Genomic DNA, 25,812 nt, shown 5'->3' on the forward strand with positions numbered 1-25,812 from the left:
AACAATTTGTTCTCCATTTCCCCATGTGTAAACTGAAGTGTAGCTATAAAACAGCCATTAATTTTTTGTCAACGCGGCCTTTCCCACCACATATAAGAGGTATACCACTTAAAACCATATTTAAGGATACTTTAACACAAATAGGGGATTACGACCCCCAAGTACTCCTCACAGACATCTGTGTCTTTAACAATCAAAAACTATTTAGTATACAAACCTTTCTTGTTGAAATTCTGATCTGCAGTAAGTACATTTTACAATAGGATGCGCAATCCGACATTCCTGTAATAAGACAATGTATTAGCATCTATCTCAAAGTCCCAAATTTCACTTTTCTGGTAGAAAATTATCATACAATCTAGCTAAATTTCTAAGACATCAATAATACCTGTCCCCCAACGTACACAATTGAACGATTTATCATGTAAGTGGCCAATTACAGCACATTTCCTTAAGGAAGACATAGGTGTCTTTGTCTTTATTTGATGTGGGGGGTAAGCTACAAATAAATTAAGAAAGCTGTCAGGGCCGATTTCAAGGGTTGGTTAAATGTGAAACTACTTAATATTTTGCACCGTTGCTCACAGACAGCATCCCGGCTTTAATGGGATGGGAGGAGCTCCAAATCATAGAGCATTCTGTCCCCAAACCAGTCGCTTCGCTTTCCTGGACAGGGAAGGAGGATGCCATCAGCTTTGCGGCTTCAGGTTCCTAGCAAGAAAGTGCAAAAACCGTCCCCTGCCTCCCGGTGGAAGGAGAGGACAGTCCAGGCAGAAAACCGAGATGAAAACATCTCCACCCCAGGGTCTCTGCGGCATAGACAGGTGGCTGCCGCCTCATTCAGCCCCACCCGGAGACCCCTGAGTGTCGGCAGGGCCCGGCCCCCTCCTGGGCCGCCTGGAAGAGGGCAGAATTCTGTCTTCCTCTCAGGGGCCTTTCCCATCCGATGCCCACGTCCTCAGATAAAGGGTCCCGGGAGAGGAGGCCAGAAAGAGCTCCAAGCCCCCAGGGCGCCCGCGGCGGGAGCCGGGCTGCAGTGCCGCGGCCACCGCGCTCCCTCGGGCCGGCCGAGGGGACCCCGCCCGCCCGCCGCCCCGCGCCCACGGACCTTGCAGAGCTGCTGGCCCTGGGAGAGCTCCTCGAAGGGATAGCGCTGGGTGCACTTGGTGCAGGCGTACAGGGCCGAGGCCGCCATCCTGCTCAGTCTCCTCCTCCACCGCCGCCCGCACCGAGGCGGGGCCCTACGGGGAACTCGGCCGCCGCCGCCCGGGCCGCGAGCTCCTCCTCCTCCCCCTCCCCCTGCCTCGCGCCCACCAGACCGCACCACGAGAGCCCAGGGCCCTGCGGTCTACACCGTCTCCCTCCGCCTCCACTTCCGCCCCCGGCCCTCTCAGTGACGCCGTCCCAGCCGCTCCCGCTTCGGCGCCTGGAGCGGCGGAGGGAGACCAAGAGGATAGCTCGGCGCGGGGTAGCTGCGCGGCAGTGGATCCGCTTCCTTCTCGGCCTCCCTTCCCCAGCTCTGATTGGCTGGGAGGGCTGCTGCGTCACCCGGTCGCCCCTCCCACCCCCCAACCGCGGCGACGCTGGAAGCGCCCACAAAGGGAGGAAGCTGCTGGCCAATGGGGGCCGGGAGCTCTCAGCGCGCCAAGGCCGCTTCAAACCCGCCCCGCCCACTGGCCCAAGAGCGCCCCGAGCTAGCGGCCAGTCCCGGCTGTGCGTGCGGTCGCCCCAATCCGGCTGGGCGCGTGTTCGCCAAGGTTTGCTCCGTGCCCACGCTGCTTTCCCCTTGACTTACTTCCGTTGGGCCGAACCCCTAAGGCCCCTTCCGACACTATTTGTTACTGGTCAGAAGCTAAGTACTTCACCTAGAGAGGCGTCTCCGGGTCGAGCTCACGCCCTCCGGCATTTAGTCCCAGGGGCCGATGGCATGTTTGGACTTCACACTCGCTTTTATTGTTTCAGTCATTCTATTCAACGGTCCGTGGCGCCCGTCACCTCCTCGACCCGGCCCGCCCCTCCGGCGTTCCCTCGGGGCCGCCCGGGAGCCGGCAGCGTGAGCGCCGCCGTAGACTCAGCCAAGCGCTACCTTGTGACGTCAGCGACGGAAGAGGCGGGTTCTCTGCTGCTACCGGAAGCCGTCCGCTTTTTTGATTGGCTGCTCCAGACGTCCGTTAGGACGTGTTGCCTTTTCCGTGTGCAGCCCTGAGCGTGGGCGGCCCTGTGGGGGTGTGTGCAGGGGTTTCCAGGCCCCGCACCAACACCCCACCCCTTCCATCAGGGGTTCGGCTTAGGGTCGCCCCTGGCGGGCGGCTCTCGAATCTTAAGGAAGAGCTCGAAAACTCAGACCCCCTTGGGGCCGCGGAGGTCCTCTGGGCTGGCAGGAAGATGGCGGCAGCATCGGTGTCTGCGACTTCAGGGTCTCAGTTCTCGGTAAGAAGCGGCTGACGTTCGAATAGGCTCGGTTTTGGCGCCTCCTTGCTTTTCCTCACCTTTCAGGGCGCTCTGGGCCCGGGGTCTCACCGCGTCCGGGGCACGGCCGAGGGTGCCTGACGAGGCGCCGTGCTCCCCTGACGCCCGCCGCCCCTCGGCCGGGGCCGCACACCCCCACCCCCCACCCTCGCCGAGGCAGGCCTGGTCGGTTCCGTCCCTTGCTCCCCTCACCTTCCGTTCTGGCTGCCCAGGTGGCCAAACTTTGCCAGGACTCTCTGGGAAGGCTCCTCCCGCCGGGCCTGGCGGAAACCTTGCGGCTTTGGTCACGTGGCGGTAACGGCACCTCCTGGAAACTCGCCGAGACCAGGTAGCTCCCGACACGGCTTCGCTGGCGGCTGTTGAACAGTCGTCGGTCTCCACCGCTTGCTAGTTGCGGCCTGTGCAGATTCCGTTGCCTGCAGCGCCTCCCCCCGCGTGCTCCCGTGACTGTTCCTGCGGGTCGTCCCCGGAGCGCGCGCTTCCACCTGCGCTGTTACTTTGCCGGCACCGCGTACGCGCAGTTGCAGAGGCGCCACGGGGGAGCTGGTCCTAAGTAGTGTTCTGCCTCCCTATTATCTGTCGAACCGGATTGCCGGTGCTTCGAATTTGAGGATCCGCCGCGCCGGGAATAGGCAGAAAATGGGAGGCAGCTCAGGCGAGAGCCATTGTGTCTTCACTTATCTGCAGCGGAGTGCTTGGGGCTGTAAGGTCACACACAGGTGAATGGGTTGGAATCCCTGCGCCGAAGGAGCAGACACGGAAGAGAAACTGCATGTACCTTAGACTGTTACACAGCTCAGTTTGATAGATGCTGCCATGCAGGTATAACCTAAGCGTGAGTGGTCAGTGCTTGGGTTGGCTGGAAACAGTTTCCTAGTAGGGAAGATGGAGCTCGCTAGCGGAGTGGGGAAGGAATCGTCATTCAGTGCTAGTCCAGAGAACTGGAAAGGAGGAAAAGGCACCCGCGGGCACGTTAGTTAGGTGCCAGGACAATGGGAGCTTCCGGGAAACTAAGTAATGTGGAGCGTACAGAGGTCGTGGGGCGGGAGAGTTGGGTTAGATGAATTGTGGAGGTAGGTAAAAATTGGGGGGAAAAGAGGGATAGGGACGAAAACAGGAAACTATCAGGATGAGAGTTGTCATAGACGCTTAAGGGGGAGAAGTTTACGGAGCGTTAAGAACAAAGTTACCTCAGTTTTCCTCAGTTGCAGCTTTTGTGACTTAAGGTTTATGATAATGAGGCCAAAAGCAACTCCGTTTCTGCGGAATGGGAGTACCGAATTTGCAGAGCAGTCAGGGAAGATTAAGAATGAATGAAGCACTTAGAGTTCTTTCAGGAATTAGGTCAGTGAAAGGGAATATAAAAAGAGGAACTATTAAGAGGAAGTGTCCTTAAGTAGATGGATGGGATTATATAAGAGTTGTGATTAATTAAATTTAATTGTGAGAAGAAGGCTTTTCACTGCTTTCAAAACTTAGCACTTGGGAGACTGAGCAAGAAATACTCCTATAACTGTTAATTGAGCTGTATGTACTCTCTTGAGCCCGTGTAGCTGAGCTGCAGTACTGGGATGTGCTGTCAACCCCTTAGTTCTTAAGGTAGCCTGGGCATAAATTTCATAGTGTTTAATAGGAAAGCATATGTATATATATATATATATATATATATATATATATTTTTTTTTTTTTTACACGTTAAGCTCAGCTTTAGTTGGATTCTAAATATCAGGAGTACACTTTTTTTTTTTTTTAAGATTTTATTTATTCATGAGAGATATAGAGAGAAAGGTAGAGACACGGGCAGAGGGAGAAGCAGGCTCCATGCAGGGAGCCCAACGTGGGTCTCGATCCTGGGTCTCCAGGATAACGCCCTGGACCTAAGGTGGCGCTAAACCACTGAGCCACCTTGGCTCCCCCAGGAATACACTTTTCGAGTACCTTTTGGAAATCTAAAGTGTAACAACCTTCTTAATTTGACTTGCTACATCAAAATGTCTCATTTGGAAGTCACTGTTTCAAAACAAATGACTGAATGTACTTTATTATTAGTGTATAAGAAACAGCCCTGCTTAGACACCTTAACTGTCCTGTCAGAAATAAGGCTGGTGTTTCCAACAAAATGTAAAAAGCATTTTGGCTTAATGAACAGTTGATTGTAAGATAAGAGAACACAAAAATACCTTTTAAAATTATAGCATAAATTCAGAGGCTACTCATATTCAGATTTTAGGGTTGTATAAACACTTCATGTGAAAAAAAGAATATGTATTTAACACTCATAAACCCAGCTTGGAGCTAGCTGTAGTAAATAGATATGCTTTTTAGTAGGCAAGGTTTTTTAACAGGCAAATTCACAAATAGCATCCTTAAGAAAACAGCTTCTATGTAAACCTCAAATGTGAGCAAGATGGAGGCAGGTGATACATCCAAATTGTTTAAGTATTTCTGCTGTGGTAGCAAGAAGAGTAACAATAGCAGGTAACATGTACTGAGTAACTGCTATGTATCCTTGAGCTAGTGACCACCTCAGGAAAGCAACTATAACTGGGCATACTGATATTAAAAAGAGGTATAGGCAGCAAAGTGTGATAATAGAAGAGTATTTTTCCTATTAGTCGTTTTTTATATTTCCAGTAACCATAGAACTCTTTCATCTCTTTGGATTTAACAAGCTAATCTCCTAACTGGTCTCTGTGGCTTTTGAGCCAGGCCCTGTAACTAATGGTGTTCCATATTTTTTCTCTTAAAAGGTTTATGAATATATCATAGATTCTTTAATGCTAAATATATAAAAGATTTATTTTTGAGAATAATAAAATGAATGCCTTTATGCTCCTTTTTGCATCTGCCTGCTTTTCTCTCTATATATAACTACCACCATACGTTTTAAGATTATAAAATATATAGTATTACCTAGCAGTCATGGTTTTAAATGCTTTTCGCATATTAACTCATTAGTATTTCCATTTTTGAGTGAGCAAAATGCGGCAGAGAGGTTAAATCAAGATTATACAAGTAGTAAATGGCAGTCGGTTTGTTATTCACTAGTTTGCCAGCCATTCAGAAACAATTCTCTTGCGATCATCCCTGTGTTTCCCAAGTGCAAAAATTTCTTTAGAGAGCAGTTTTCAAAGCATGATCTGGTGACTTTTGGTGGTTCCTGAGACCCTCTCAAGGGGGTCTACCATTACCTTCCTAACCCAGCCACTTTGTGTGAGACCAAATTTTCTTGTATGTCAACCAAAATAGCATATCCAGCAGAGTGAATGCAGAAGCAAATATAAGAATCCAGCAGCCTTCTTTTAAGTTAAGAATTAAAAAGAGATTTGTAAAAATGTGTTTAAAAGTCACTCTTCATTAAATTTTTTGGTTGATTATTTTTCATTCAAAAATTTACTTATGGTAACATCATGGGTGTCTTGTTTTTAAATTAGTACATATCGTAACATTTAGATATAGCCCACATGAACAAAAGCTCTTTGGGGTCGTAACTAATTTTTAAGAGTGTAAAGGGGTCCCCAAACACAAAATGAGAGGGACAGCAGTGGTTTTCAAACTGCAAATTAGGCTGGGGGTTACAACTCAGCAGTGGGTTGTGGACTGTGTTAGTGACTGAGGACATAATCATTTTTTTAAAAAGCAGGAGAGAGAAAGATAGTTCAGCAAAGAAACCTAATTGAAATTGCAGGGTCTTAGAGGGTGCATCTTTAGCTTGATTTGATAATGCTGAATTGTTTTCCAGAGCAGTTGTGCCAATATAGTCCCACCAACCGTTGCCTTTAATCCATTATCTTCTTGAACAGGTGGTATTGTCTCACTTTTGAATTTTTGCCAAGCAGGGAGTATGAAATGCTGTCCTCTTCTTGTTCTCACTTTTGCTTCCCTGATCAATGGAGAAGATGCACCTTTAGTTATATCATGAGTTTACTGGTTTTTCATGTTTTTTTCTTCTATGAAATCCTGTTGTGTCTTTTGCCTATTGGCTGTTGGTTTATCTTTTTCTCTTGATTTCTAGTCATTCCTTTTGTATTCTTTCTGGATGGTAATCCTTGCTTGTTAGCCATATTCTAACGATTCTTTGGCTTCTTTCATTTATTTTTCTAAGGTATCTTTTGATGTGGGAGTTCCTAATGTTGATGTGGTAAAATTTATTAGTCTTTCCTTTTTATGTTTAGTACTTTTTGATTAAGAAATTCTTATAGGGATGCCTGGATGGTTCAGTGGTTGAGCGTCTGCTTTCTGCTCAGGGCGTGATCCCGGAGTCCCCACATCAGGCTCCCTGCATAGAGCCTGCTTCTCCCTCTGCCTCTGTCTCTGCTTCTCTCTCTGTGTGTCTCATGAATAAAAAAATAAAATCTTTTTAAAAAAGAAAAATTATTGTAGCCAGGACAATTAATGACATTCTTATGTATTTTTTTCTACAAATTTTAAAGTTGGGGCTTTTTAAGTAATATGCTTAATTTGTGCGCTGTGAGGTGTAGGGATCCAATTTAATCTTTCTGCTTAAATACACAATTGCTCCAACATTGCTTTTTAAATTTATCTTTCCCCAGTGGTTTGCTATCAGTGTCCATGGTTTGCTCTATAGCTATCAGTATATTTCTATATGCGTATGTTTGTTTTACTGGGCTCTTTGTTCCATTGTCATATTTGTGTCTCTCTGTGTTTATAGTTATTATCTTAATGGTTCTTATTTTTATATTTCTGAGAGAGTGCTTGTCTTCCTTGTTCCTCTAAGAAAAATGTGAGCTATTCTTGATCTTTTGTTGTTCTTCAGAAGAAATTATAAAATCTGTTACTGCAATTTCATTCAAAACTGAATTGAATTTGTAGTTCAATTTGGGAATAACCAGTGCCTTTAAGATACTGAGTCTTTTATCTGAACATGTCTTGTTACTCCAGTTTTTTTGAACTTTAGTATTTTTCAGTAAAATTTTATAATTTCAGGTCTGTACGTCATTTATTAAATTTATTTTTAGTTTATTTTTTATGTACTTCCATAAATGACGTTTTCTAGGTGTTACAGAGAATTATACATTCTTTCACAGTAATCTTCCTCAGCAACTTGTCCTAAGCTCTAATTCTAATAATTGGGGATTCTGTTTAGATGATCATTACCTGTGAAATTTTGATACTTTGTTTTCAATCTTAACATCTATTACTTCCTTTTATTATCTTAATATGCTGGCTACAAAATGCAGCACAGCATTGTCCAGAAGATGTCTTGCAGATATCTTTGCCTTGTTTCTGAATTGAAAAGGAATGTTTTAAATTTTGTACCATTAAATATGTTAGGGTTTTTTGTAAATTTTCTTACAAGAAAATAGTTCTTTAATAATGACTGGATATTGAATTTTATTGATTACTTTTATTTGTTGATAATCATGGATTTTCACATTAAAGTGAAATAAATGTACTAATGTTCACTCGGTCTTAAACATTCCTGTAATAAATTCATTTTGATCATACTGTTTTGTCTTTTTATATAGTTGAGTATGGTTTGCTAAATTGTATTTAAGTTTTTATGTACCTGATTTCTGTCAGCCATGTTGCAATTTCATTTGTAAAGAAGGCAAATGATACACTTTTTTAAAAATCATCCTTCCTACTTAATACATTGCCATACACAGAGATGTTCAATAAATATTTGAATCATAAGTGTTCCTAAGTAGGAATTAAAGTTACCAGAGAAAAAAGTGGTCAGGTTAAACATTATGCCTTTACTACTGAAAGTTTTCTTAGAATCATATCATTTTATAGTTGGAAAATATTTATTGAATGCTTGGGGTCTTGGAAAGCATACTGATTAGTAGGAGTTAGTCTCAGGCTCCTTAGTAGTTTTGAGACCTTAAGCAAATGGCTTGTTTCTTAGCTGATTTTTTCACCTACAAAATGGGGACAATAATATTTGCTATGCTTCCTTAACAGGGTTCTATAATAACTAAGGGAGAATATGATTGTGCTTGGAAAAAAATGTGTTGACAAATATAAAGATTCTATTTCCAGTGTTCTGAAAATCCCAAATATATTTTTCTGAACTCTAAAATGGAGATACTTTCTTAACTGTTAGGATTGTTGTGAAGATCAACTCAGATAATGGAAATGTAAATTGTGAAGATCAACTCAGATAATGGAAATGTAAATTGTAAAGTACCATGCAAGTTTGAGATTTATGGATTGTTTTTATTTTGCTTATATATATATATTGCATGTATAAGGGGGGGAGCCTTAAAAATTCTGCTTGAAAGATCCTTTGCTCTTCAGTAGTTCTCAGGTACCCACGATTGAAGGGCATGCAGCACTGAAAGCAAGAATTCACTTAATTGATCTCTTCTATCATCTCAGATGGCTGATATCTTTAGAAAGTCCTATTGGCAGAGTTAGCTCTTGGTAGGCAACTGTGAATTTAATGGGTGAACAATTTCATGCTCTGCTATAAAACCTAAACCTAAATGATGAGTACTTCACTGCCTAAGCTGTACAGTGTGCTTTATGCTGAACACTTGCTTACTTTCTGGGAGTCAGGCATGTAACCAGCCCCCAACAAAAACCTTGACAGAGTTTAAGGAGCTTCCTTAGTAGAAAACACAAAAGTTGTCACTATTGGTTGCTGGAGGAATTAAGCACATCCTGTAAGCACCCAGAGAGGAATTTTGAAAGCTTGTGCCTAGTATCTTACAGACTTCACGACCATGGGTCTTTTCCTTTCACTGATATTGGTTTGTAATCTTTTGCTGTAATAATTCTTAGCCATGAGTATAAGTAGATGCTGAGACCTGTCAGTCCTAGCAAATCACCGGACCTGGGGCTGATCCTGAGAACAGCTGACCGTCATGGTGATAATAGTTGGAACCTTCCCAAAATTCAAGTTCTTAGATACCAGCCAAGAACCAGCCTTGTAAGCAGACATTTCTAAGGATAGCAGTCTCATGTCTGCTATGTTAACCCTTTCTGCACAGTCTTTTTATGGTATTTGTGCTCTTTTTTGTTGTTTGTTATAAAGGAAATTATATTTTGCAATTTATATTTTATAAATAAATGTAATTATTTTATAATTTATATTCTTTGGGATAATTCAGTTTTAAAAACAATGTGCAGGTTTCTTGTTTTGCAGAGGAATTACATAATTCATTCAACAGATTTATTAAACATCTTTATCGAGTTTTTTTTTTTTTTTTAAGATTTTGTTTACTTAACAGAAAGAGGGAGCACAAGCAGAAGGACCGGCAGGAGAGGGAAAAACAGACACTCCACTGAACAGGGAGCCCAGTGGAGGGGCTCCCTCCCAGGGCCCTGGGATCCTGACCTGAGCTGAAGGCAGATCTTAACCAACTGAGCCACCCGGGCATCCCATCGAGTGTTTTTATTGTGACTTTAGTGGGAATGACTTTGTTTCTCCAAAATAGGTTCTCCTGTGCAAGCTGGGTGTCCTACAGTGAATTCAGTTCTGCCCCTACCTAGCTGGAGATAGTGCAGGCCCCACAAGCTAAGGGGCTAGGTCCCAAGTGACTGCCCCTACTTCAGTCTCCACTTCAAGTTCCAGGTTTTCCTGAAGGTAATAGGCTTTTGTACTTCTGCCCACTCAACTACAAATTGAGTTCCCATGACCCTTCCTCCTCGTCCTTTATTAATTTGCTGGATTAACTCACAAAACTCAGGAAGGTGAGCTATGCTTATAGTTACAGCTCTTTTATAAAGGATACAATTCAGAAATAGCCAGATGGAAGGGACATTTGGGGCAAAATATAAAGGGGCATAAGCAATCAGGATGCTCTTGAAACCTCATTTTTCAAGAGATTTTATGAAGGGTTCATGATGTACTTATGATTTATTCAATCATTGGCCATTAGTAATTGAACTCAGTCACCAGCCCCTCCCTTCTCCTGAGGTCAGGATGTGGGACTGAAATTTCTGACTGAGCGCTTGGTTGGTTTTTCTGGCTACCAGCTCTCATCCTGAAGATGAGGAGGGTGGGGGTGTCCCATTATTAGCATAACAAAGATGCCTATCACTTAAGAAATTCCCAGGGTTTTTGAATCTCTGTGTCAGAAACCAAGGACAAGAACTATCTTTTTTTTTTTTTTTTTTAATTCCACAGACCATAGAGATACTAAATATATCAAGTAGGGATAAGCATTTTTACACAAGAATAAAGGCGACAGAAAGATGCTACTTTAGGTACTAGTCAGGGAGAGCCTTGCTGCCAAGACTTGAGCAGATGACTGAGTGGCGTGAGAAAAGGGAGCTAGCTTTCTAGGCACATCAACCTAGCAAAAGAAAGTGGAGTGTACTGTGCATTTTCAAAATCCATATGTTGGTCATTATCACTGGGAAACAATGAGGGGGCCGATGGAATGGAGAAAGAGGAGAGGGAATGAAATCACAGCCTGAGGGGCCATAAAATCCTGGTAAGGAGGCGCCTTGGATGGCTCAATCAGTTGAGCTCCCAACTATTGATTTCAGCTCGGGTCATCATCTCAGGTGTTGAGATGGAGCCCCATGTCAGGCTGTGCACTCAGCACTGAGTCTGCTGGAGATTCTCCCTCTAGATTGTTTCTGTGGTTCTAAGTGTTAAAAATAATTACTTTTCTCATCCCTGAAGTTTATAACTTATCCCCAGTTGTTTTTCTCACTTGGAAAGACCTGGCTGTTAAGAACACATACTGTTTATTTCTTGCTATATTATTATTCTTACGTGTTTACCTAACACTTTATCATCTTAACCATTTTTAAGGGTACAGTTCAGTAATGTTAGGTATAATCATACCGTTGTGAAACATCTCCAGACTTTTTCATCTCGTGGAACTCTCCATTGAACAACTCTGCTTTGCAACCTCCCCTGCCCCGGTAACCACCATTGTACTTTCTGTTTCTATGAATTTGACTACCTTATGTAACAAGAATCATAAAGTATTGTCTTTTTTTGACTGGCTTATTTCACTAATCACAATGCCCTCAAGATTTGTCCATTATGTAGCATGTAATGGGATTTCTTTCCTTTTTTTTTTTTTTTTTTTTAATTTTTTTTTTTTTAATTTATTTATGATAGTCACAGAGAGAGAGAGAGAGAGAGGCAGAGACACAGGCAGAGGGAGAAGCAGGCTCCATGCACCGGGAGCCTGACGTGGGATTCGATCCCGGGTCTCCAGGATCGCGCCCTGGGCCAAAGGCAGGCGCCAAACCCTGCGCCACCCAGGGATCCCGATTTCTTTCCTTTTTAAGGCTAAATAGTATTGTGTGTATATACCACATTTCATCCTTTAATATCTGTATTAGGTACATTTGTGTGTGTATAAATAAGAGTTGCCAGTTTTGTGTTTCTTGGCTTGATTTTAATTTCAAAATAATTTTTACAAGGCCACTTTATCTTCCTTTGCTTTTTATTTATGTATTTTCTGTGCTTTGAGCTGCTGATAGCAAATGAAGACACTGACCCAATACATTTGTGATAAAAGTAACTTCTATTGCTTAAACCTAAGTATTCAAAATGAAATGGACAACTTAGAAAATGGAAAACATTTAGAATGGCTATTCAAAAATAATCTCCTCATACTTGGATTTTTAAATAGAGTTTTCGTAATTTGTCTGCTGACCCAAACTAAGCAATACTTTGATGATGAATATGTGACAAACTTTGTTGAAGGACCGTCTCTTCCCCCCACCCCAGTTTTATTGAGGAATAACTGACGTACATCACTGTCCAAGTTTAAGGCATACAGCATGATGGTTTGATTTACATCTATCGTGCATTAATTACCACAGTAGGTTTAGCTAATATTATGAATACAAAGAAATTTTTTTTTCCTTGTGATGAGAACTTTTAGGGTATCTTGCTTCACAGCTCTCCTGTATGTCACACAGCAGCGCTTGCTGTAGTCATCATGTTGTACATGACATTCTTAGTACTTATTTATCTTACAATTTAAGTTTATACCTTTTGACCATCTCCCTCCAGTTCCCCTTTTGCCCCATTTTCAACTCTGGTTACCACAAGTCCGATCTCTTTTTCCCTGGAGTTTTTTTTGTTTTAGACTCCATAGATAAGTGTGTTCATAAAGTGTTTGTCTTTCTCTTTCTGACTTCACTTAGCATGCCTTCATGGTCCAGCCATGCTTTTGCAAATGGTAGGGTTTTCTTGGTTATGGCTGAATAATACTCTACTGTATACGCCACAACTTCTTCATTCATCCATCAGTGGACATTGCTTCCATGTCTTGGCTCTTGTAAGTATTGCTGCTATGATATGAGCATGGAGGTGCAGATATCTCTTTAATCTTTTCATTTCTTTTGGATATATACCCAAAAGTAGAATTGCTGGATTATATCATAGTCCTATTTTTAATTTTTTGAGGAGCCTCCGTACTGTTTTCCACAGTGGCTATACCAATTTTACAATCCCACAAACAGGGCACAAGGGTTCCTTTTTCTCTGCATCCATGCCAGCTTTTGTAAACTCCTGTCTTTTTGATGATGTATAGTCTAAACAGATGAGAGATTGACTTCATTGTGGTTTTAATTTGCATCTCCCTAATGACTAATGGATGTTGAGCATCTTTTCAAGTACCTGTTAGCCTTTCAAAAGTCGGCTTTGGAGAAAAGTTTCAAAAAGGACAATTTTTTTTTTTAAGATTTTATTTATTCATGAGAGAGAGAGAAGCAGAGACACCGGCAGAGGAAGAAGCAGGCTCCATGCCAGGAGCCCGATGTGGAACTCGACCCCGGTTCCCAGGATAACACCCTGGGCTGAAGGCGGCACCAAACTGCTAAGCCACCCGGGCCGCCCAGGACAAATTTTGAAAAACTTTTTTACGAGCTAGCAGGCAGTGAATTTAATGGAAGTGGTTTATTTATATCTGAAGTAAATCTGCAGGTGTTTTATGTTCATATATATGTATCAAAAGGAATACTTCCTAACCAGTTACTTTAAATGATAGTTGTTAAATGATCAGTCTTCACACAACCTACTAGAATTTAAGGTTCTCTGTGAATAATCATTTTGGAATTAAGCTAGGTGACAATTCATGGTGTTTTGTAAGAGTTTTTGCAGTATAATATAATTTAAGACTTGAAAGCACCCTGGTTTCCAGCCACCTCCAAAACCTGATGTCAGCTTGCCAGAAATTTTGAAAACTGCTAACTCTTAGTCCTGTTGCATGTAGACACACTGTTCACTGTTGTCTTAACATCCCTTAACTTGAGGACCGCTTTGAGACTTACCCTATCTTTTCCAAGCTCTTTACCCTCTAGTTTTCATAGCCATAGTGTGTGTTTGGTATTTGCTTTCTTAAATCAATTGGCAAAATTGCATGGTTTTACATGGAAATCATCTTTGGTTTTTAATAAGATTTAGGTACAGTGTGGTTATCTTGATTGTTTCTGTTTATTCCAGGAGGTTGTTTACCATATTGTAAATACTCTTTGTTCCTCTATACTTTTCTGGACACAGGTTATTCTGGTGCTGTATAGTGTAGTTCTCCAAAGGTAAGAGTCAAGAACTTACTTTGCTGTGGTTGAGTAAGAAAAATAAATGTCTGAGAATTTTGATCAGCCAGCAGTTGTATCTTCCACCTTAGCTTTCATTTTCTCCATTACTCCCCACTCTAGGTCTCTCTTCCAATAAGAAGTCATCTACAACTAACAAAATGCCAGTTATCATCCCGTCCAACCAAATCAAGTGGAACATCATTTCTAGTTGAACAGAATCCCGTTCATTATACAGTGGTGTTTGTGTGCAAATAAAATTGTATATTTGGGTATTTGATAAGCTTAATGTTTTCTAATTGCACCCCTCCTACCTCTTCTTCCTAAGTATAAATCTTTTGAAGCAAGAACTATGCCTTTCTTTCCTGTATACCCCAGTCTTGGATATTTGATAAATATTCAGGAATTCTTTCCTTGATTGGAGAGAGATTAGTTCACTCATTTTGTAGCAGCTTCAGATACTGTAAAAGGGCAATATTTATTTTTCTGAATGTATTTTTTCAGTACATATTTTTAAGAAAAATAAATTTATTATGAAGTATCATTTAAGTATTTCTGTGCAGCATTTCTATTCAAGTCGTTTGAACGTTATTTCCTTTTTTACAGTGTCTGCATATGACTGTCTTTAGACACATGAGAAACACTTGAAAAGTTTTTTTTATTTTAAAGTAATGATTGAATTCTGTTGTGTATGGCCAGTGGGCTCTTTTTTCTGTTGTTTCTATCAGTGGAACATGAGCAGTATAATTCTCAGGAACAAATGTCTCTGTGTGTGTGTGTGTGTGTGTGTGTGTGTGTGTGTGTGTGTATTTACATCTTATTTGCAGTTTAAAATTTTGAAAGGTAATTTCTATATTTTTATTTTTCAGAACATCTTAGTCGAACCCTCAAGGTCTAATGGAAGTGTCGTTCGCCATTCCTCATCTCCATATGTAGTATATCCACCTGATAAGCCTTTCCTTAATAGTGATCTACGACGCTCCCCGAATAAGCCTACATTTGCCTATCCGGAAAGTAACAGCAGAGGTAATAGAGCCTAACAAAATGATATTTTTCGTTTGCCCACTGCTTTAAAACTCTTGTGTCTTCTGTATATTTTCTTTCCTTTATTTTATTTTTTAAAGATTTTATTTATTTATTCATGATAGTCACACACAGAGAGAGAGAGGCAGAGACACAGGTAGAGGGAGAAGCAGGCTCCATGCAGGGAGCCCGACGTGGGATTCGATCCCGGGTCTCCAGGATCACGCCCTGGGCCAAAGGCAGGCGCCAAACCGCTGCGCCACCCAGGGATCCCAATTAGAGGAGTGGCAGCTGGGTGGCTCAGTCGGCTAAGCTTCCAGCTCTTGATTTCGGCCCAGGTCATGATTTCGGGCTTGTGATTCTCTCTCCCTGTCTCGCTCCCCCACCCCCACCCCGTGCTCACACATATTCTCTCTTTCTTTCTCTCTCTCTCTCAAAAAAAAGGGGGGGGGAGGGAGGAGTGTCTATTTCTCCTACTTTTTTTTTTTTTTTTTTTGAGGAGGAGGACCATCTAAATACTTTGGGAAATCTAGGACTGCTCTGTCATCTACAGTATCAGCCAGGAACTAAAAACCAAAATTTTTTACTCTGAAATATCCCAAAGACTTATTGGTTCTGTCTCTTCATTCTCATTGCTTTGGCTCAGACTCTCAATTATTGCAAAGGTGATTGTGATACTCCTAAATAATTGCTTAACCTGCGGTCTCCCTTCCGTCCTCATTTAAACAATGTTCCTGCCATCATCTCTCCTGCATGAAACAAATGTTAGCACTTCTCCATGGGTTACATAACAAAGTCCTAGATTTTGTATTACCTGGACTCTACCTGCCTTACCAATTTCATTTTAGCTTCTCTTCTAGTTCTTCCTTACCCACACATCCTCTGCTCTGGCTACTTTGAAATATATAAATATATTTGTTTCCGGAACTTGCCATCTATATTAGCTTTCTTTCTTGCTGCCTTAACAGATTACCACAGTTCAGCAACTTTAGCCACAAGCATGTTATCACAGTTTCTGTAGGTTAGAAATCTCGATGGGCTTAGCAGGGGCTTCTGTTTAGGTCCTGTTAGGCAGAAACCAAGGTGTTGACTGTGTTCCTTACTAGAAGAGTCTAGGGAAGAATCTTCCCCTTCTTGGCTCATTCAGATTAGATGTTTGGCCACATTTAGTTACTTGTGGTTACAGAGCTGAGGTTCCATGGTCTTTGCTAATTTCTAGTCAAGGGCACTTTCCTCCTAGGAGCTGTCTGTGTTCATTCCTGTGCTTTCTTTATGGCCCCCTTCAGGAATGGTGGATCAGGTGTCTCTCATGCTTCATAGCTCTCCGCTTAGGGTCCTTTCCCAGAGTCCTTTTCACCACATATAGCAGGTATTCAGAGTTTGAACGATTAGGACTTACCTGTATTTGGGTGTCCATTCTGGCTGCCATGTCAGCCATGTCAGGCCTAAAGTCTTTCTCATGCTTTGCCCTCTTAGCAAAATCTTTCTATTGTAGAATTGTACTCTTTGAAGTCCACATTATGAATTATTTATTTTGAGAAGTCTTCTTCTCTACCAGCTTTCCCAACACATATCTCTTCCTGCTCTCCTCAGATGTCTCTTCTTAACTCTGTCCTTTATTCATACCCCATAGCCTTCACTTTTTTATGTCAGGGGCAAGCAGGTAGTGGTTTCCTCATCTGTCCGTCCCATACTGAAAGTAGATATTACTGGATTGATACAAAAAATATTATAAAAGTGTAATGGATCATAATATCCTGAGACATTGCTTAAACAGTTCACAGCACCATGCTCTAAAGAGATAAAAGATGCCAATTTACTGTTTACACATTTTTTTCTCTTGTTTATTTTTCTCTTCCTCTCTTTTTTCCCTCTTTTCTCTCATGTTCTTTAAACCATTAGTGACACGCAGCAGAATTTATCATTATTGCTGACATACTGGGCTAAACGTTTAATTTGCTGATTTTGCTCTACGAATAAATCTCCATTTGACTTTTCTTATTCTTTCATTCTTGAGTAATTGCTTTTCTTTGAACTTATTTTTCAAGTTTCTTTAGATAGAGGTAAAGATCAGAACTAGATATATATATATTTTTTTTTTTTTTCATTTATGATAGTCATACAGAGAGAGAGAGAGAAGAGAGGCAGAGACACAGGGAGAGGGAGAAGCAGGCTCCATGCACCAGGAGCCCGACGTGGGATTCGATCCTGGGTCTCCAGGATCGCGCCCTGGGCCAAAGGCAGGCGCCAAACCGCTGCGCCACCCAGGGATCCCAGAACTAGATATAATATTTTAGTGGAAGGATTGATACCTAATTCTAGGCCTTAAATTCCTGCTAGAACTATGTTGCATGACTATTTTTTGTGTGTGTGCTTATTTTTTAAACAAATTTTTACTAAATTTTAATTGATTTTTATCCCCTGTGTGTGCTTCAGTTATTTATTTTTTGATTTTTTACCATATGTTTGCAGTTATACAACTTTAATTTTTCTAAATTGCCAAAGTCTTTAGGTGCTGTGTTCAGATGAGTAGGATTTTATCATTCATTTTATTAGCCTTTAAGTTAGCTTTATCATCACCATTTTTCAGATACCATATTCTCCAAGACGTTTCTAGTTAATAAGTTGAGTGTTGAATATAGATATTTGTAGAAAAAAAAAAAACAGACTTCTGTTTGAATGAGTGAAGTCTTACTTTGAGTAGATACTCTGTATGATAAACTTTTCTTCTTTATATGTAATAATTGCTTTTTTTGCACTAATACCATACGGGAAAAGAGACTTATTCTATCGTTCTAGTTTAATATATTTTCATTTGCTAAATTACCATTTCACTTTTCTATCTGATAATCACTTTGAAAATATAATTTGAATTAGTGCTGTGGAAAGAGATAATTAAACTATATTTCTTGTAATTCTCGTTTTCATATTCATTTGAGTTTTAGAAAAGAGATGAGCAAGAAATTGGAAGTTATTACTGCCTTCAAAAAAATCTGTTTTCCTTGGGACCTCTTCTTTTCCTTCCCCCTTGGAGCCCTTTAAAAAAAATGGTAATTAATGTCAATCCAAAAAAGTTTAACCCATTGTTCATGTTATTTAATGCGAGAGCAGTGTACAGAATGGCTTGAAAATGGCTTGAACCTTTGAAGCAAGATAACAATGAGGCAATTCTGCTAGCCCAGTGCTTTCTAAACCCTTTCACTTCTCCTAATCCATGTATGTGAAAAATGAAATGGTAATACATGTCCAGCACATGGAGATAAACTGATGGGGCTGATGGTAACTAGTTTGGGATCTTTCCCTGTGCCCAGCCACTCATGTCCCCCTCTAATTGCTGAGAGAGTAAACATCTTGACCTATTACAAATTTGTGTCCCACATGTTGCAAAAAGCTCAGCATTATTGACCAGTGACAGAAGTCAAGTTGTAACTGTTGTATCAGGTATTGATAACAATTTCCTGCCCATCCATTCTTCTAAAACACTGGTTATCCAGTTTTTTAATCCAGAAAACCCTAATTAACCCATTACTTGTTTACATAAGTATGTTAATGAAGAATAACTATTTTCCAAATTTAAAAAATAGACTACTAAAGAGTGACGGTGTTTTATTTTATACTTTTTAAATCTCTTATTTCTGGCTTAAGAGAAGACCATTTGATTCTCATCTATTTTCGCATTCCGTTTGTGTTAATAAATTGTTTTGATTGAAGTATGTGAAAAAAGTCTGGCCTTACACAGGTATGTAGGTGGAAAAGAACTAATACTTTAATAGCCTTTCCAACAATTTGTGGATATTTTTATTTGATATTACACCAAAACTTTGCAAATGGTAGTTTCTTAAAATTGAGTTGCATCATGGAATCTGAAAGCATCATTGAATTTTTCATATTCTAGGACCTCAAGACCACCTGTAGGGTGGGAGATTAACTCAGAGGACTCACAAGTTTCAGAAGTGACTGTAATTATGGTTGTGGCTTATTACAGTAGAAACAAGAGAAACCAAGATGCAGGCTTTCACATTTTTCCTGCGTGGAGGTCACGCAGAAAAACACCACTTCTCCAGCAATAAATTGCATGATATGTGTGGTACTTCTGCCCAGGAAAGCCCACTTAAGGCTCAGACACTATTGCTTTTATTTCTCTAATGAAGGAATTCAAGAAATGTTTAGTATTACAAAATTTTAGTAGTTCAGAAGATGTTTAGAAAAAACCTAAATTGTTGGGGTGGCTGCTCAACAGACACTTTGCACTTGCACAATCAGTCCTGATACTCACCATGAAGCACATTGTTTACGTAATCAAGGCAGACTTGTGCAGCAGGATTTAGTGCCATAGGCATACAAAACCTTATAATTAGTAACATGGGAAACATTCCAAGAGCCTAGTTTACAGAGGGTAGCTAAAGTTCAGGCCTGCTGTATAAATTTTTTTATAAGAAATTATTTTAATTGAAGGATAATTGACAATACAGTGTTGACATTCGTTTCAAGTGTACAACATAGTGATTTGACAATTCTATATATTATACTCTTCTCATCACAATAAGTATAGTTTACTATACTTACCATACGTATTGGCTATGATGCCTATGCTGTACTTTTCATTGCTGTGACTTAGGATAACTAGAGTTTATACCTCTTAATCCCCTTCACTTATTTTGCCCCTTGCCCACTATCCTCCAGAAATGGCAACCACCAGTTCTCTGTATTTATGAATCTGTTTGTGTTTTGTTTGTTAGGGGATTTTTTTTGTTTTGATTCCACATACAAGTGAAATTATACAGTATTTGTCTTTCTCTGGCTTATTTCATTTAGCATAAAACCCTTTAAGTACACCCATGTTGTCATGTATGGCAAGATTTCATTCTTTTTTATGACTGAGTAATATTCTATTATGTATATATGTGTGGAAGATGTAATACTCTGTTATATGTACCATATCTTCTTTATTCATCTATGGATGGATGCTTAGATTTGCTTCCATATCTTGGTTATTATAAATAATGCTTCAATAAACATTGGAGTGCATATGTATCTTTTCAAATTAGTGTGTTTTCTTTGGGTACTCAGCAGTGGAATTACTGGATCATATGGTATTTCTATTTTTATTTTTTTGAGGAACCTCCATAATGTTTCCCCAGTGGCTTCCCCAGTTTATATTCTTGTCAACAGTGCATGAGGGATCCCTTTTCACATTCTTGTCAACACTTGTCATTTCTTGTCTTTTTGATACTAGCTGTTTTGACTAGTGTGAAGTGATATCTCATAGTGGTTTTGACTTGCATTTCCCTGATGATTGGTGATGTTGAACTACTCATCATCAGTGATGTTGACTGTTCATGTGTCTGTTGGCCATCTGTATGTCATCTTTGGAAAAATATCATTCAGGTCTTCTGCTCATTTTAATTAGATTATTTGTGGGGTGTTTTTGGTGTTAAGTTTTAGGAGTTGTCTATTTTAGACATTAACCCCTTATCAGATACATGATTTGCAAGTATCTTTTCCCGTTCAGTAGATTGCCTTTTCGTTTTGTTGATGGCTTCCTTTGCTGTGTAAAAGCTTTTTAGTTTGATATCCCAATAGTTTATTTTTGCTTTCGTTTCCCTGATATAAGGAGATAGAGCTATAAAAATATTGCTAAGGTCAGTGTCTAAGAGATTATTGCCTATATTTTCTTTTAGAAGTTTTATAGTTTCAGGTCTACATTTTGAGTTTATTTTTGTGTATGGTATAAGAAAGTGGTCCAGTTTCATTCTTTTGCATATAGCTGTCCAGTTTTCCTAATACCAGTTATTGAAGAGTCTGTCTTTTCCCCAGTGTATGTTCTTTCCCCCTTTGTCACAGATTAATTGATCATGCAAGTTTATTTCTGGGCTCTCCATCCTGTTCCATGGATCTGTGTGTTTGTTTTTGTGCCAGTACTGTTACTGTTTTGATTACTATAGCTCTGTTGTATATCTCGAAATCTGGGATTGTGATACCTCCAGCTTTTGTTTAGCTTTCTCAAGATGACTTTGGCTATTTAGGGTCTTTTGTGGTGCCATATAAATATCAGGATTTTTTGTTCTGGTTCTGTGAAATAATACTAGTTGGTATTTTGATGAAAATTATATTGAATCTGTAGATTGCTTTTGGCAATTTTAACATTTTAATATTTCTTTCAATCCATCAGCATGGTATATCTTTCTATTTTTTGTGTGTTTGTTAAGACATGTTTAAATAATTTTGGTGATCTATAAGCCATTCCAGAATGTAGAGAAGGAAAGCATATACCTCATACTGGGTCTTTTTGTTAACCCAGCACATCCTTGTGATATTACTGTTGCTGATATACAGAACAAAAACGTTGTGTTCTAGCCAATTGTTCTAGTAACTGTAAATGCAGAAATGAAAGGACTAGCAAAATCATACACTATTACATATAATCTAATGAAGGAATTCAAGAAATGTTTAGTATTACAAAGTTTTAGTAGTTCAGAAGAGGTTTAGAAAAAACCTGAATTGTTGGAGTGGCTGGGTGGCACAGCTGGTTGGGTGTCCAAGTCTTGGTTTTGGCTCAGGTCATGATCTCGTGGTGGTAAGATCAATCAAGCCCCTTGTCAGGCTTTGTGCTTAGAGTGGAAGTCAGCTTGAGTTTCTTTCTCCTTCTGTCTCTGCCCCTCCCCACTGCATTCTGTCTCTCCCTCTCTGGAATGAATAAATCTTTAGAAACAAAAACAAAAAAACCTGAAATGATATTAAAAGGCACTTATTTTCTCTTTTCGTATTACATTTGTTATCTAATTATTCCAGATTTTACAGAGAATTGTTCCTTTAAATACTAATCTTAAATCTGGACTTTATTCTTCTTCTCAGTCTTTTCAGTTGATTTTTCAGGTTTCTACGTTGTATGTGTTTCATGTCTTGTGTTTTTTCTAATTACACTAGTCTCCTTGCATAATAGAAAGAATAAGCCAACTATATTATAAAATGTATCAGTCTCCTGACTGGGGCCTCTAACATTCTAGGCACTAGAATGAATGAATGGTGAATGAATGAATTAGATTAATAAATGGAAAAGTGTGCTTTGCTTTGAGTAAGAAGCCTCGATTTTTAAAAGATGGCAGTTGTATGGTTAAATAAAATCTTTAATAAAAGATATTTAGAATGTTCAAAGATTTATATAATGTAGGAGACTGGCAGTATTGATGTTTATAAGGTTTTAATAGTTAAACAACACTGGAATAATAATAATGAAATCAGAATAAAAGTCCTGAAACTGGTTTCGGGTATGTGTGTTTGAAACTGGGATGCAGTATACACAGTAGCTGGGACACCTGGGTTGCTCAGCGGTTAAGCATCTGCCTTCAGCTCAAGGTATGATCCTGGAGCCCTGGGATCGAGTCCCACTTTGGGCTGCCTGTGTAGAGCCTGCTTCTCCCTCTGCCTACGTTTCTGCCTCTCTCTCTCTGTCTCTTATGAATAATAAATAAATAAGAAAGAAAGGAAGAAAGAAAGAAGAGAAAGAAAAGGAAGGAAGGAAAAGGAAAGGAAGAAAGAAAAGAAAAAGAAACTATGTACTAGCTATGTGTTGTGTGAGTAATAATTATACCTGTGCAAATTTGGTATATGATACAGTTGCCATTTGAAGTTCTTCCTTCAATACAAAAGTATCTTTTGTTTCATTTGATTAAATGTAAAAATCTATGAAACTTCAAGTATAATAAAAGAAAATGTAAAGTTTATATATCTTAAAGTTACAGAAGAACATTCTCCTGTATAAAGAACTTGATTTGAAAGATTGTTACAATGATGTGAAAAAATCAGAATATCTTATACCAAAACTTGCAACATCTAAACTTAGAATTAAAGACCAAATAATGAAGTGATGGGGGGGTCTTTTAAGGAATTCAAAAGAAAATTGGCATATATGTATACATATACACATACATAAACTTTTTCATAGAAATGCAAAATGAAATAACCAGAAGTAGCTTTTGTTTCTTAATCAAAATAACAGAAATGCTGTAATTAATAGTGATTATATATTGCCAAAAATACATCTTGTGAAAGTATAAATTGATACAACCCTTTATGAAGGTACTTTGTTTCAGGAGCCTTTCAAATATGGATGTTTTTGGACCCAGCAACTTAATTATTTAATTTTTAATTATTGATTATGAGCAGACAATCTAAGATTATCTGATCGTATCAGGGAGTACTCACAGTTTCATAGGGCTAAAGTAAAAAAGAAAACTTAGATAAATTTTGATCTCAGTTTATTTTATGCATATCAAAAAAGATTGATTAAAAGAATAACCAAAAATGATAGTCATTATCTCTTGGTAGTAGAAGTATAAGTTCTTTTTGTTGTGACTGTGTATTACTTTTATAATTAGAAACTTTGTGGGAGGGGGGGCAATTTAAAGAATGATTAGAATTTTTCCTATATAGGGATGTCTGGGTGACCCAGTTGGTTAAGCGTGCCTTTGGCTCAGTTCAGGGTCCCAGTCCTGGAATGAAGCCCCAGTCCAGCTTCCTGCTCATCAGAGAGTTTACTCTCTCTCTCTGCCTGTCCCCACTACAAGTTCTCTCTGTCAAAAAAATAAATCTTTAAAAATAGTCCTTTTTTGTGCTTATCTTTAACTCTACAATTGGTTTCTGCATGCGATCTTAATGAAACAAAAGAGATTGATGGTTGATGTACTTTTGGACAGTTATGAATTTTGTATGATTAGTTAAATATTTTTACCATTTTATGAAATCTTTAAAATGTTTTACCATTATAATTTGTTTTTTTTTTAAGTACCTAGTGTGTATCAGAGACTCAGAAGATGTCTCTAAATCGATTTTTTTTAAAAAACAATTATATGGCAGTAATTAACATTTCATTTTTCCCAAAGAATGATTCTCCCCTGAGCCCACCCATATTTGATTTTTTATTTAGATGAGTTTTTTTTTTTTAATTGAACTTTTTCCATATAGTAACATTATTCATGTTTGGATTTGGCAGCCATATTTTCTGCTCTGAAGAATCTTCAAGATAAGATTCGACGCTTAGAACTTGAAAGGATTCAGGCAGAAGAAAGTGTGAAAACCTTGTCTAGAGAAACAATTGAATATAAGAAAGTATTGGATGAACAGATACAAGAAAGAGAGAATTCAAAGAATGAGGAGTCAAAGCACAATCAAGGTTCGTCTAATTATGAAGGAGGTGAAACCTACAAATACACAAAATACAAAATGAAATACACAAAATAAGTATTGTACGATTATTCTAAAAGCAATTTGACATTAGTGTTTTCTAGTAGTCAGTGCCTTTGGGCACTCTGGAATTGGATTATACTCAAGTGCATTTTGAAGAACAAGTGCTGATGGTCCTGTTTTATATTTACTGACTAAATACAAGACAGATTGGACTAGCATCTAGAGAGAAAATGACTTAGGTCATCTGAATAGGCTTCTAGAGCTACTGGAAAGTGTTGTATTTACAGGAGAGTTAGTTCCCATTAAATAGCTTGTTACAGCTGTTCTGTGTGTGAGCTAATTTCTGCTTTTCTTACATATTCTCTTTAGAACTGACATCTCAGTTGTTAGCTGCAGAAAATAAATGTAATCTTTTAGAAAAACAGTTGGAATACATGCGCAATATGATAAAGCACGCAGAAATGGAAAGAACGTCTGTGTTAGAAAAACAGGTATGGTGCCACAGATTCGTTTTCAAGAACAGTTAGTTGTGAAAATTAGACTGATCTAAAGATCTTTTTTTTCAGTGAAGACTAATGGTTCTATTATAATAATCATTTTCCCTTTTATCCTAATCACTAATAGTGATTCATCTTGAGAAACAACTACTGTAAGCTTTTGAGGAAAAATGTAACTTGTTTTTTCAGCATAGCTATAAAGAGGTTTCCTTTTTGGATGACCCTCATACTCCCTGCCATATCCTCTCTATACAGCTTTTATAGCTTCTGGCTTTTGAACAATTTTAACAGCCCAAGATGGAAATTACTTGGAATCATTTATAAGGAGGGGAAGAGGATAGTTCAATCTGCCACATGATTGGAAATGGTAAAGCACTATATACAGTAATATAGTAATTCTTTTCATTGGGATATTCCAGTTCTTAGGTTAGAAAGCATCTGTAAGAGAAGATTAAAATGTTTTGATTAAGGCAGCCTCAGTGGCTCAGCGGTTTAGCACCACCTTCAGTCCAGGGTGTGATCCTGGAGAATCTGGGATCCAGTCCTGCATCGGGCTCCCTGCATGGAGCCTGCTTCTCCCTCTACCTGTGTCTCTGTCTGTCTCTCTCTCTCTCTCTCTGTCTCTCATGAATAAATAAAATACTTTTTTAAAAATAAATAAATAAAATGTTTTGATTGATATATCTATTATACATATATAATGTCCTTTTTTTTTTTTTTTTTTTTTTGTATTATAGTCACAGAGAGAGAGAGAGAGGAGAGGCAGAGACACAGGCAGAGGGAGAAGCAGGCTCCATGCACCGGGAGCCCGATGTGGGACTCGATCCTGGGTCTCCAGGATCGCGCCCTGGGCCAAAGGCAGGCGCTAAACCCCTGCGCCACCCAGGGATCCCTATATAATGTCTTTGAATTAGTAACTTTCATTAGTATAAATTTGGTATTTAAGAATGGTTCCAGTATTGGAAATAAAATGATTTATTTTTAAGGGCAGTAACTGTCCACTAAAGTGGTTTGGAGGGATTTTGTAGTTGACACAAATTCCTGGGAAAATTACTATATTTTGTCTTATTCAGATTTTCTGTTAGTATGACACATAACTGCCATAATCTTGTAGATGAAGATTTATTTAGTTTATAAATTCAGGTACTTGGTGTTT

At 39.4% G+C, this 25,812-nt stretch overlaps 2 protein-coding genes across 11 annotated transcripts in view; one reads left to right on the forward strand and one right to left on the reverse strand.

Moving 5' to 3' along the window:
• The window catches only part of FAM76B (family with sequence similarity 76 member B), a 30,675-nt gene extending 29,349 nt beyond the window's left edge, over window positions 1-1,326 (reverse strand). For 2 of the 8 annotated variants that reach the window (XM_072726245.1, XM_025993265.2), the window contains exons 1-2: window positions 1,109-1,324; window positions 218-282 (exon numbers count right to left, since the gene is read on the reverse strand). In XM_072726245.1, coding sequence (XP_072582346.1) covers window positions 218-282; window positions 1,109-1,195 — 152 coding nt within the window. In that variant the 5' untranslated portion in view covers window positions 1,196-1,324. Of the gene's footprint in view, window positions 1-217; window positions 283-585; window positions 667-1,108 lie in introns of all 8 variants that reach the window. The other 6 variants (XM_025993264.2, XM_025993263.2, XM_072726246.1 and 3 more) reach the window with 6 other exon arrangements.
• A 346-nt stretch (window positions 1,327-1,672) lies between these two features.
• The window catches only part of CEP57 (centrosomal protein 57), a 39,043-nt gene continuing 14,903 nt past the window's right edge, over window positions 1,673-25,812 (forward strand). The window contains exons 1-6 of one of the 3 annotated variants that reach the window (XM_072726243.1): window positions 2,174-2,430; window positions 2,682-2,797; window positions 13,916-13,950; window positions 14,074-14,976; window positions 23,966-24,145; window positions 24,529-24,650. In XM_072726243.1, the coding sequence (XP_072582344.1) occupies window positions 14,622-14,976; window positions 23,966-24,145; window positions 24,529-24,650 (657 nt within the window). In that variant the 5' untranslated portion in view covers window positions 2,174-2,430; window positions 2,682-2,797; window positions 13,916-13,950; window positions 14,074-14,621. Of the gene's footprint in view, window positions 2,431-2,681; window positions 3,292-13,915; window positions 13,951-14,073; window positions 14,977-23,965; window positions 24,146-24,528; window positions 24,651-25,812 lie in introns of those variants that run through there. The other 2 variants (XM_025993262.2, XM_072726244.1) reach the window with 2 other exon arrangements.

Source organism: Vulpes vulpes, chromosome 11, assembly GCF_048418805.1.
Source record: "Vulpes vulpes isolate BD-2025 chromosome 11, VulVul3, whole genome shotgun sequence".
Lineage (NCBI taxonomy): Eukaryota > Metazoa > Chordata > Mammalia > Carnivora > Canidae > Vulpes > Vulpes vulpes.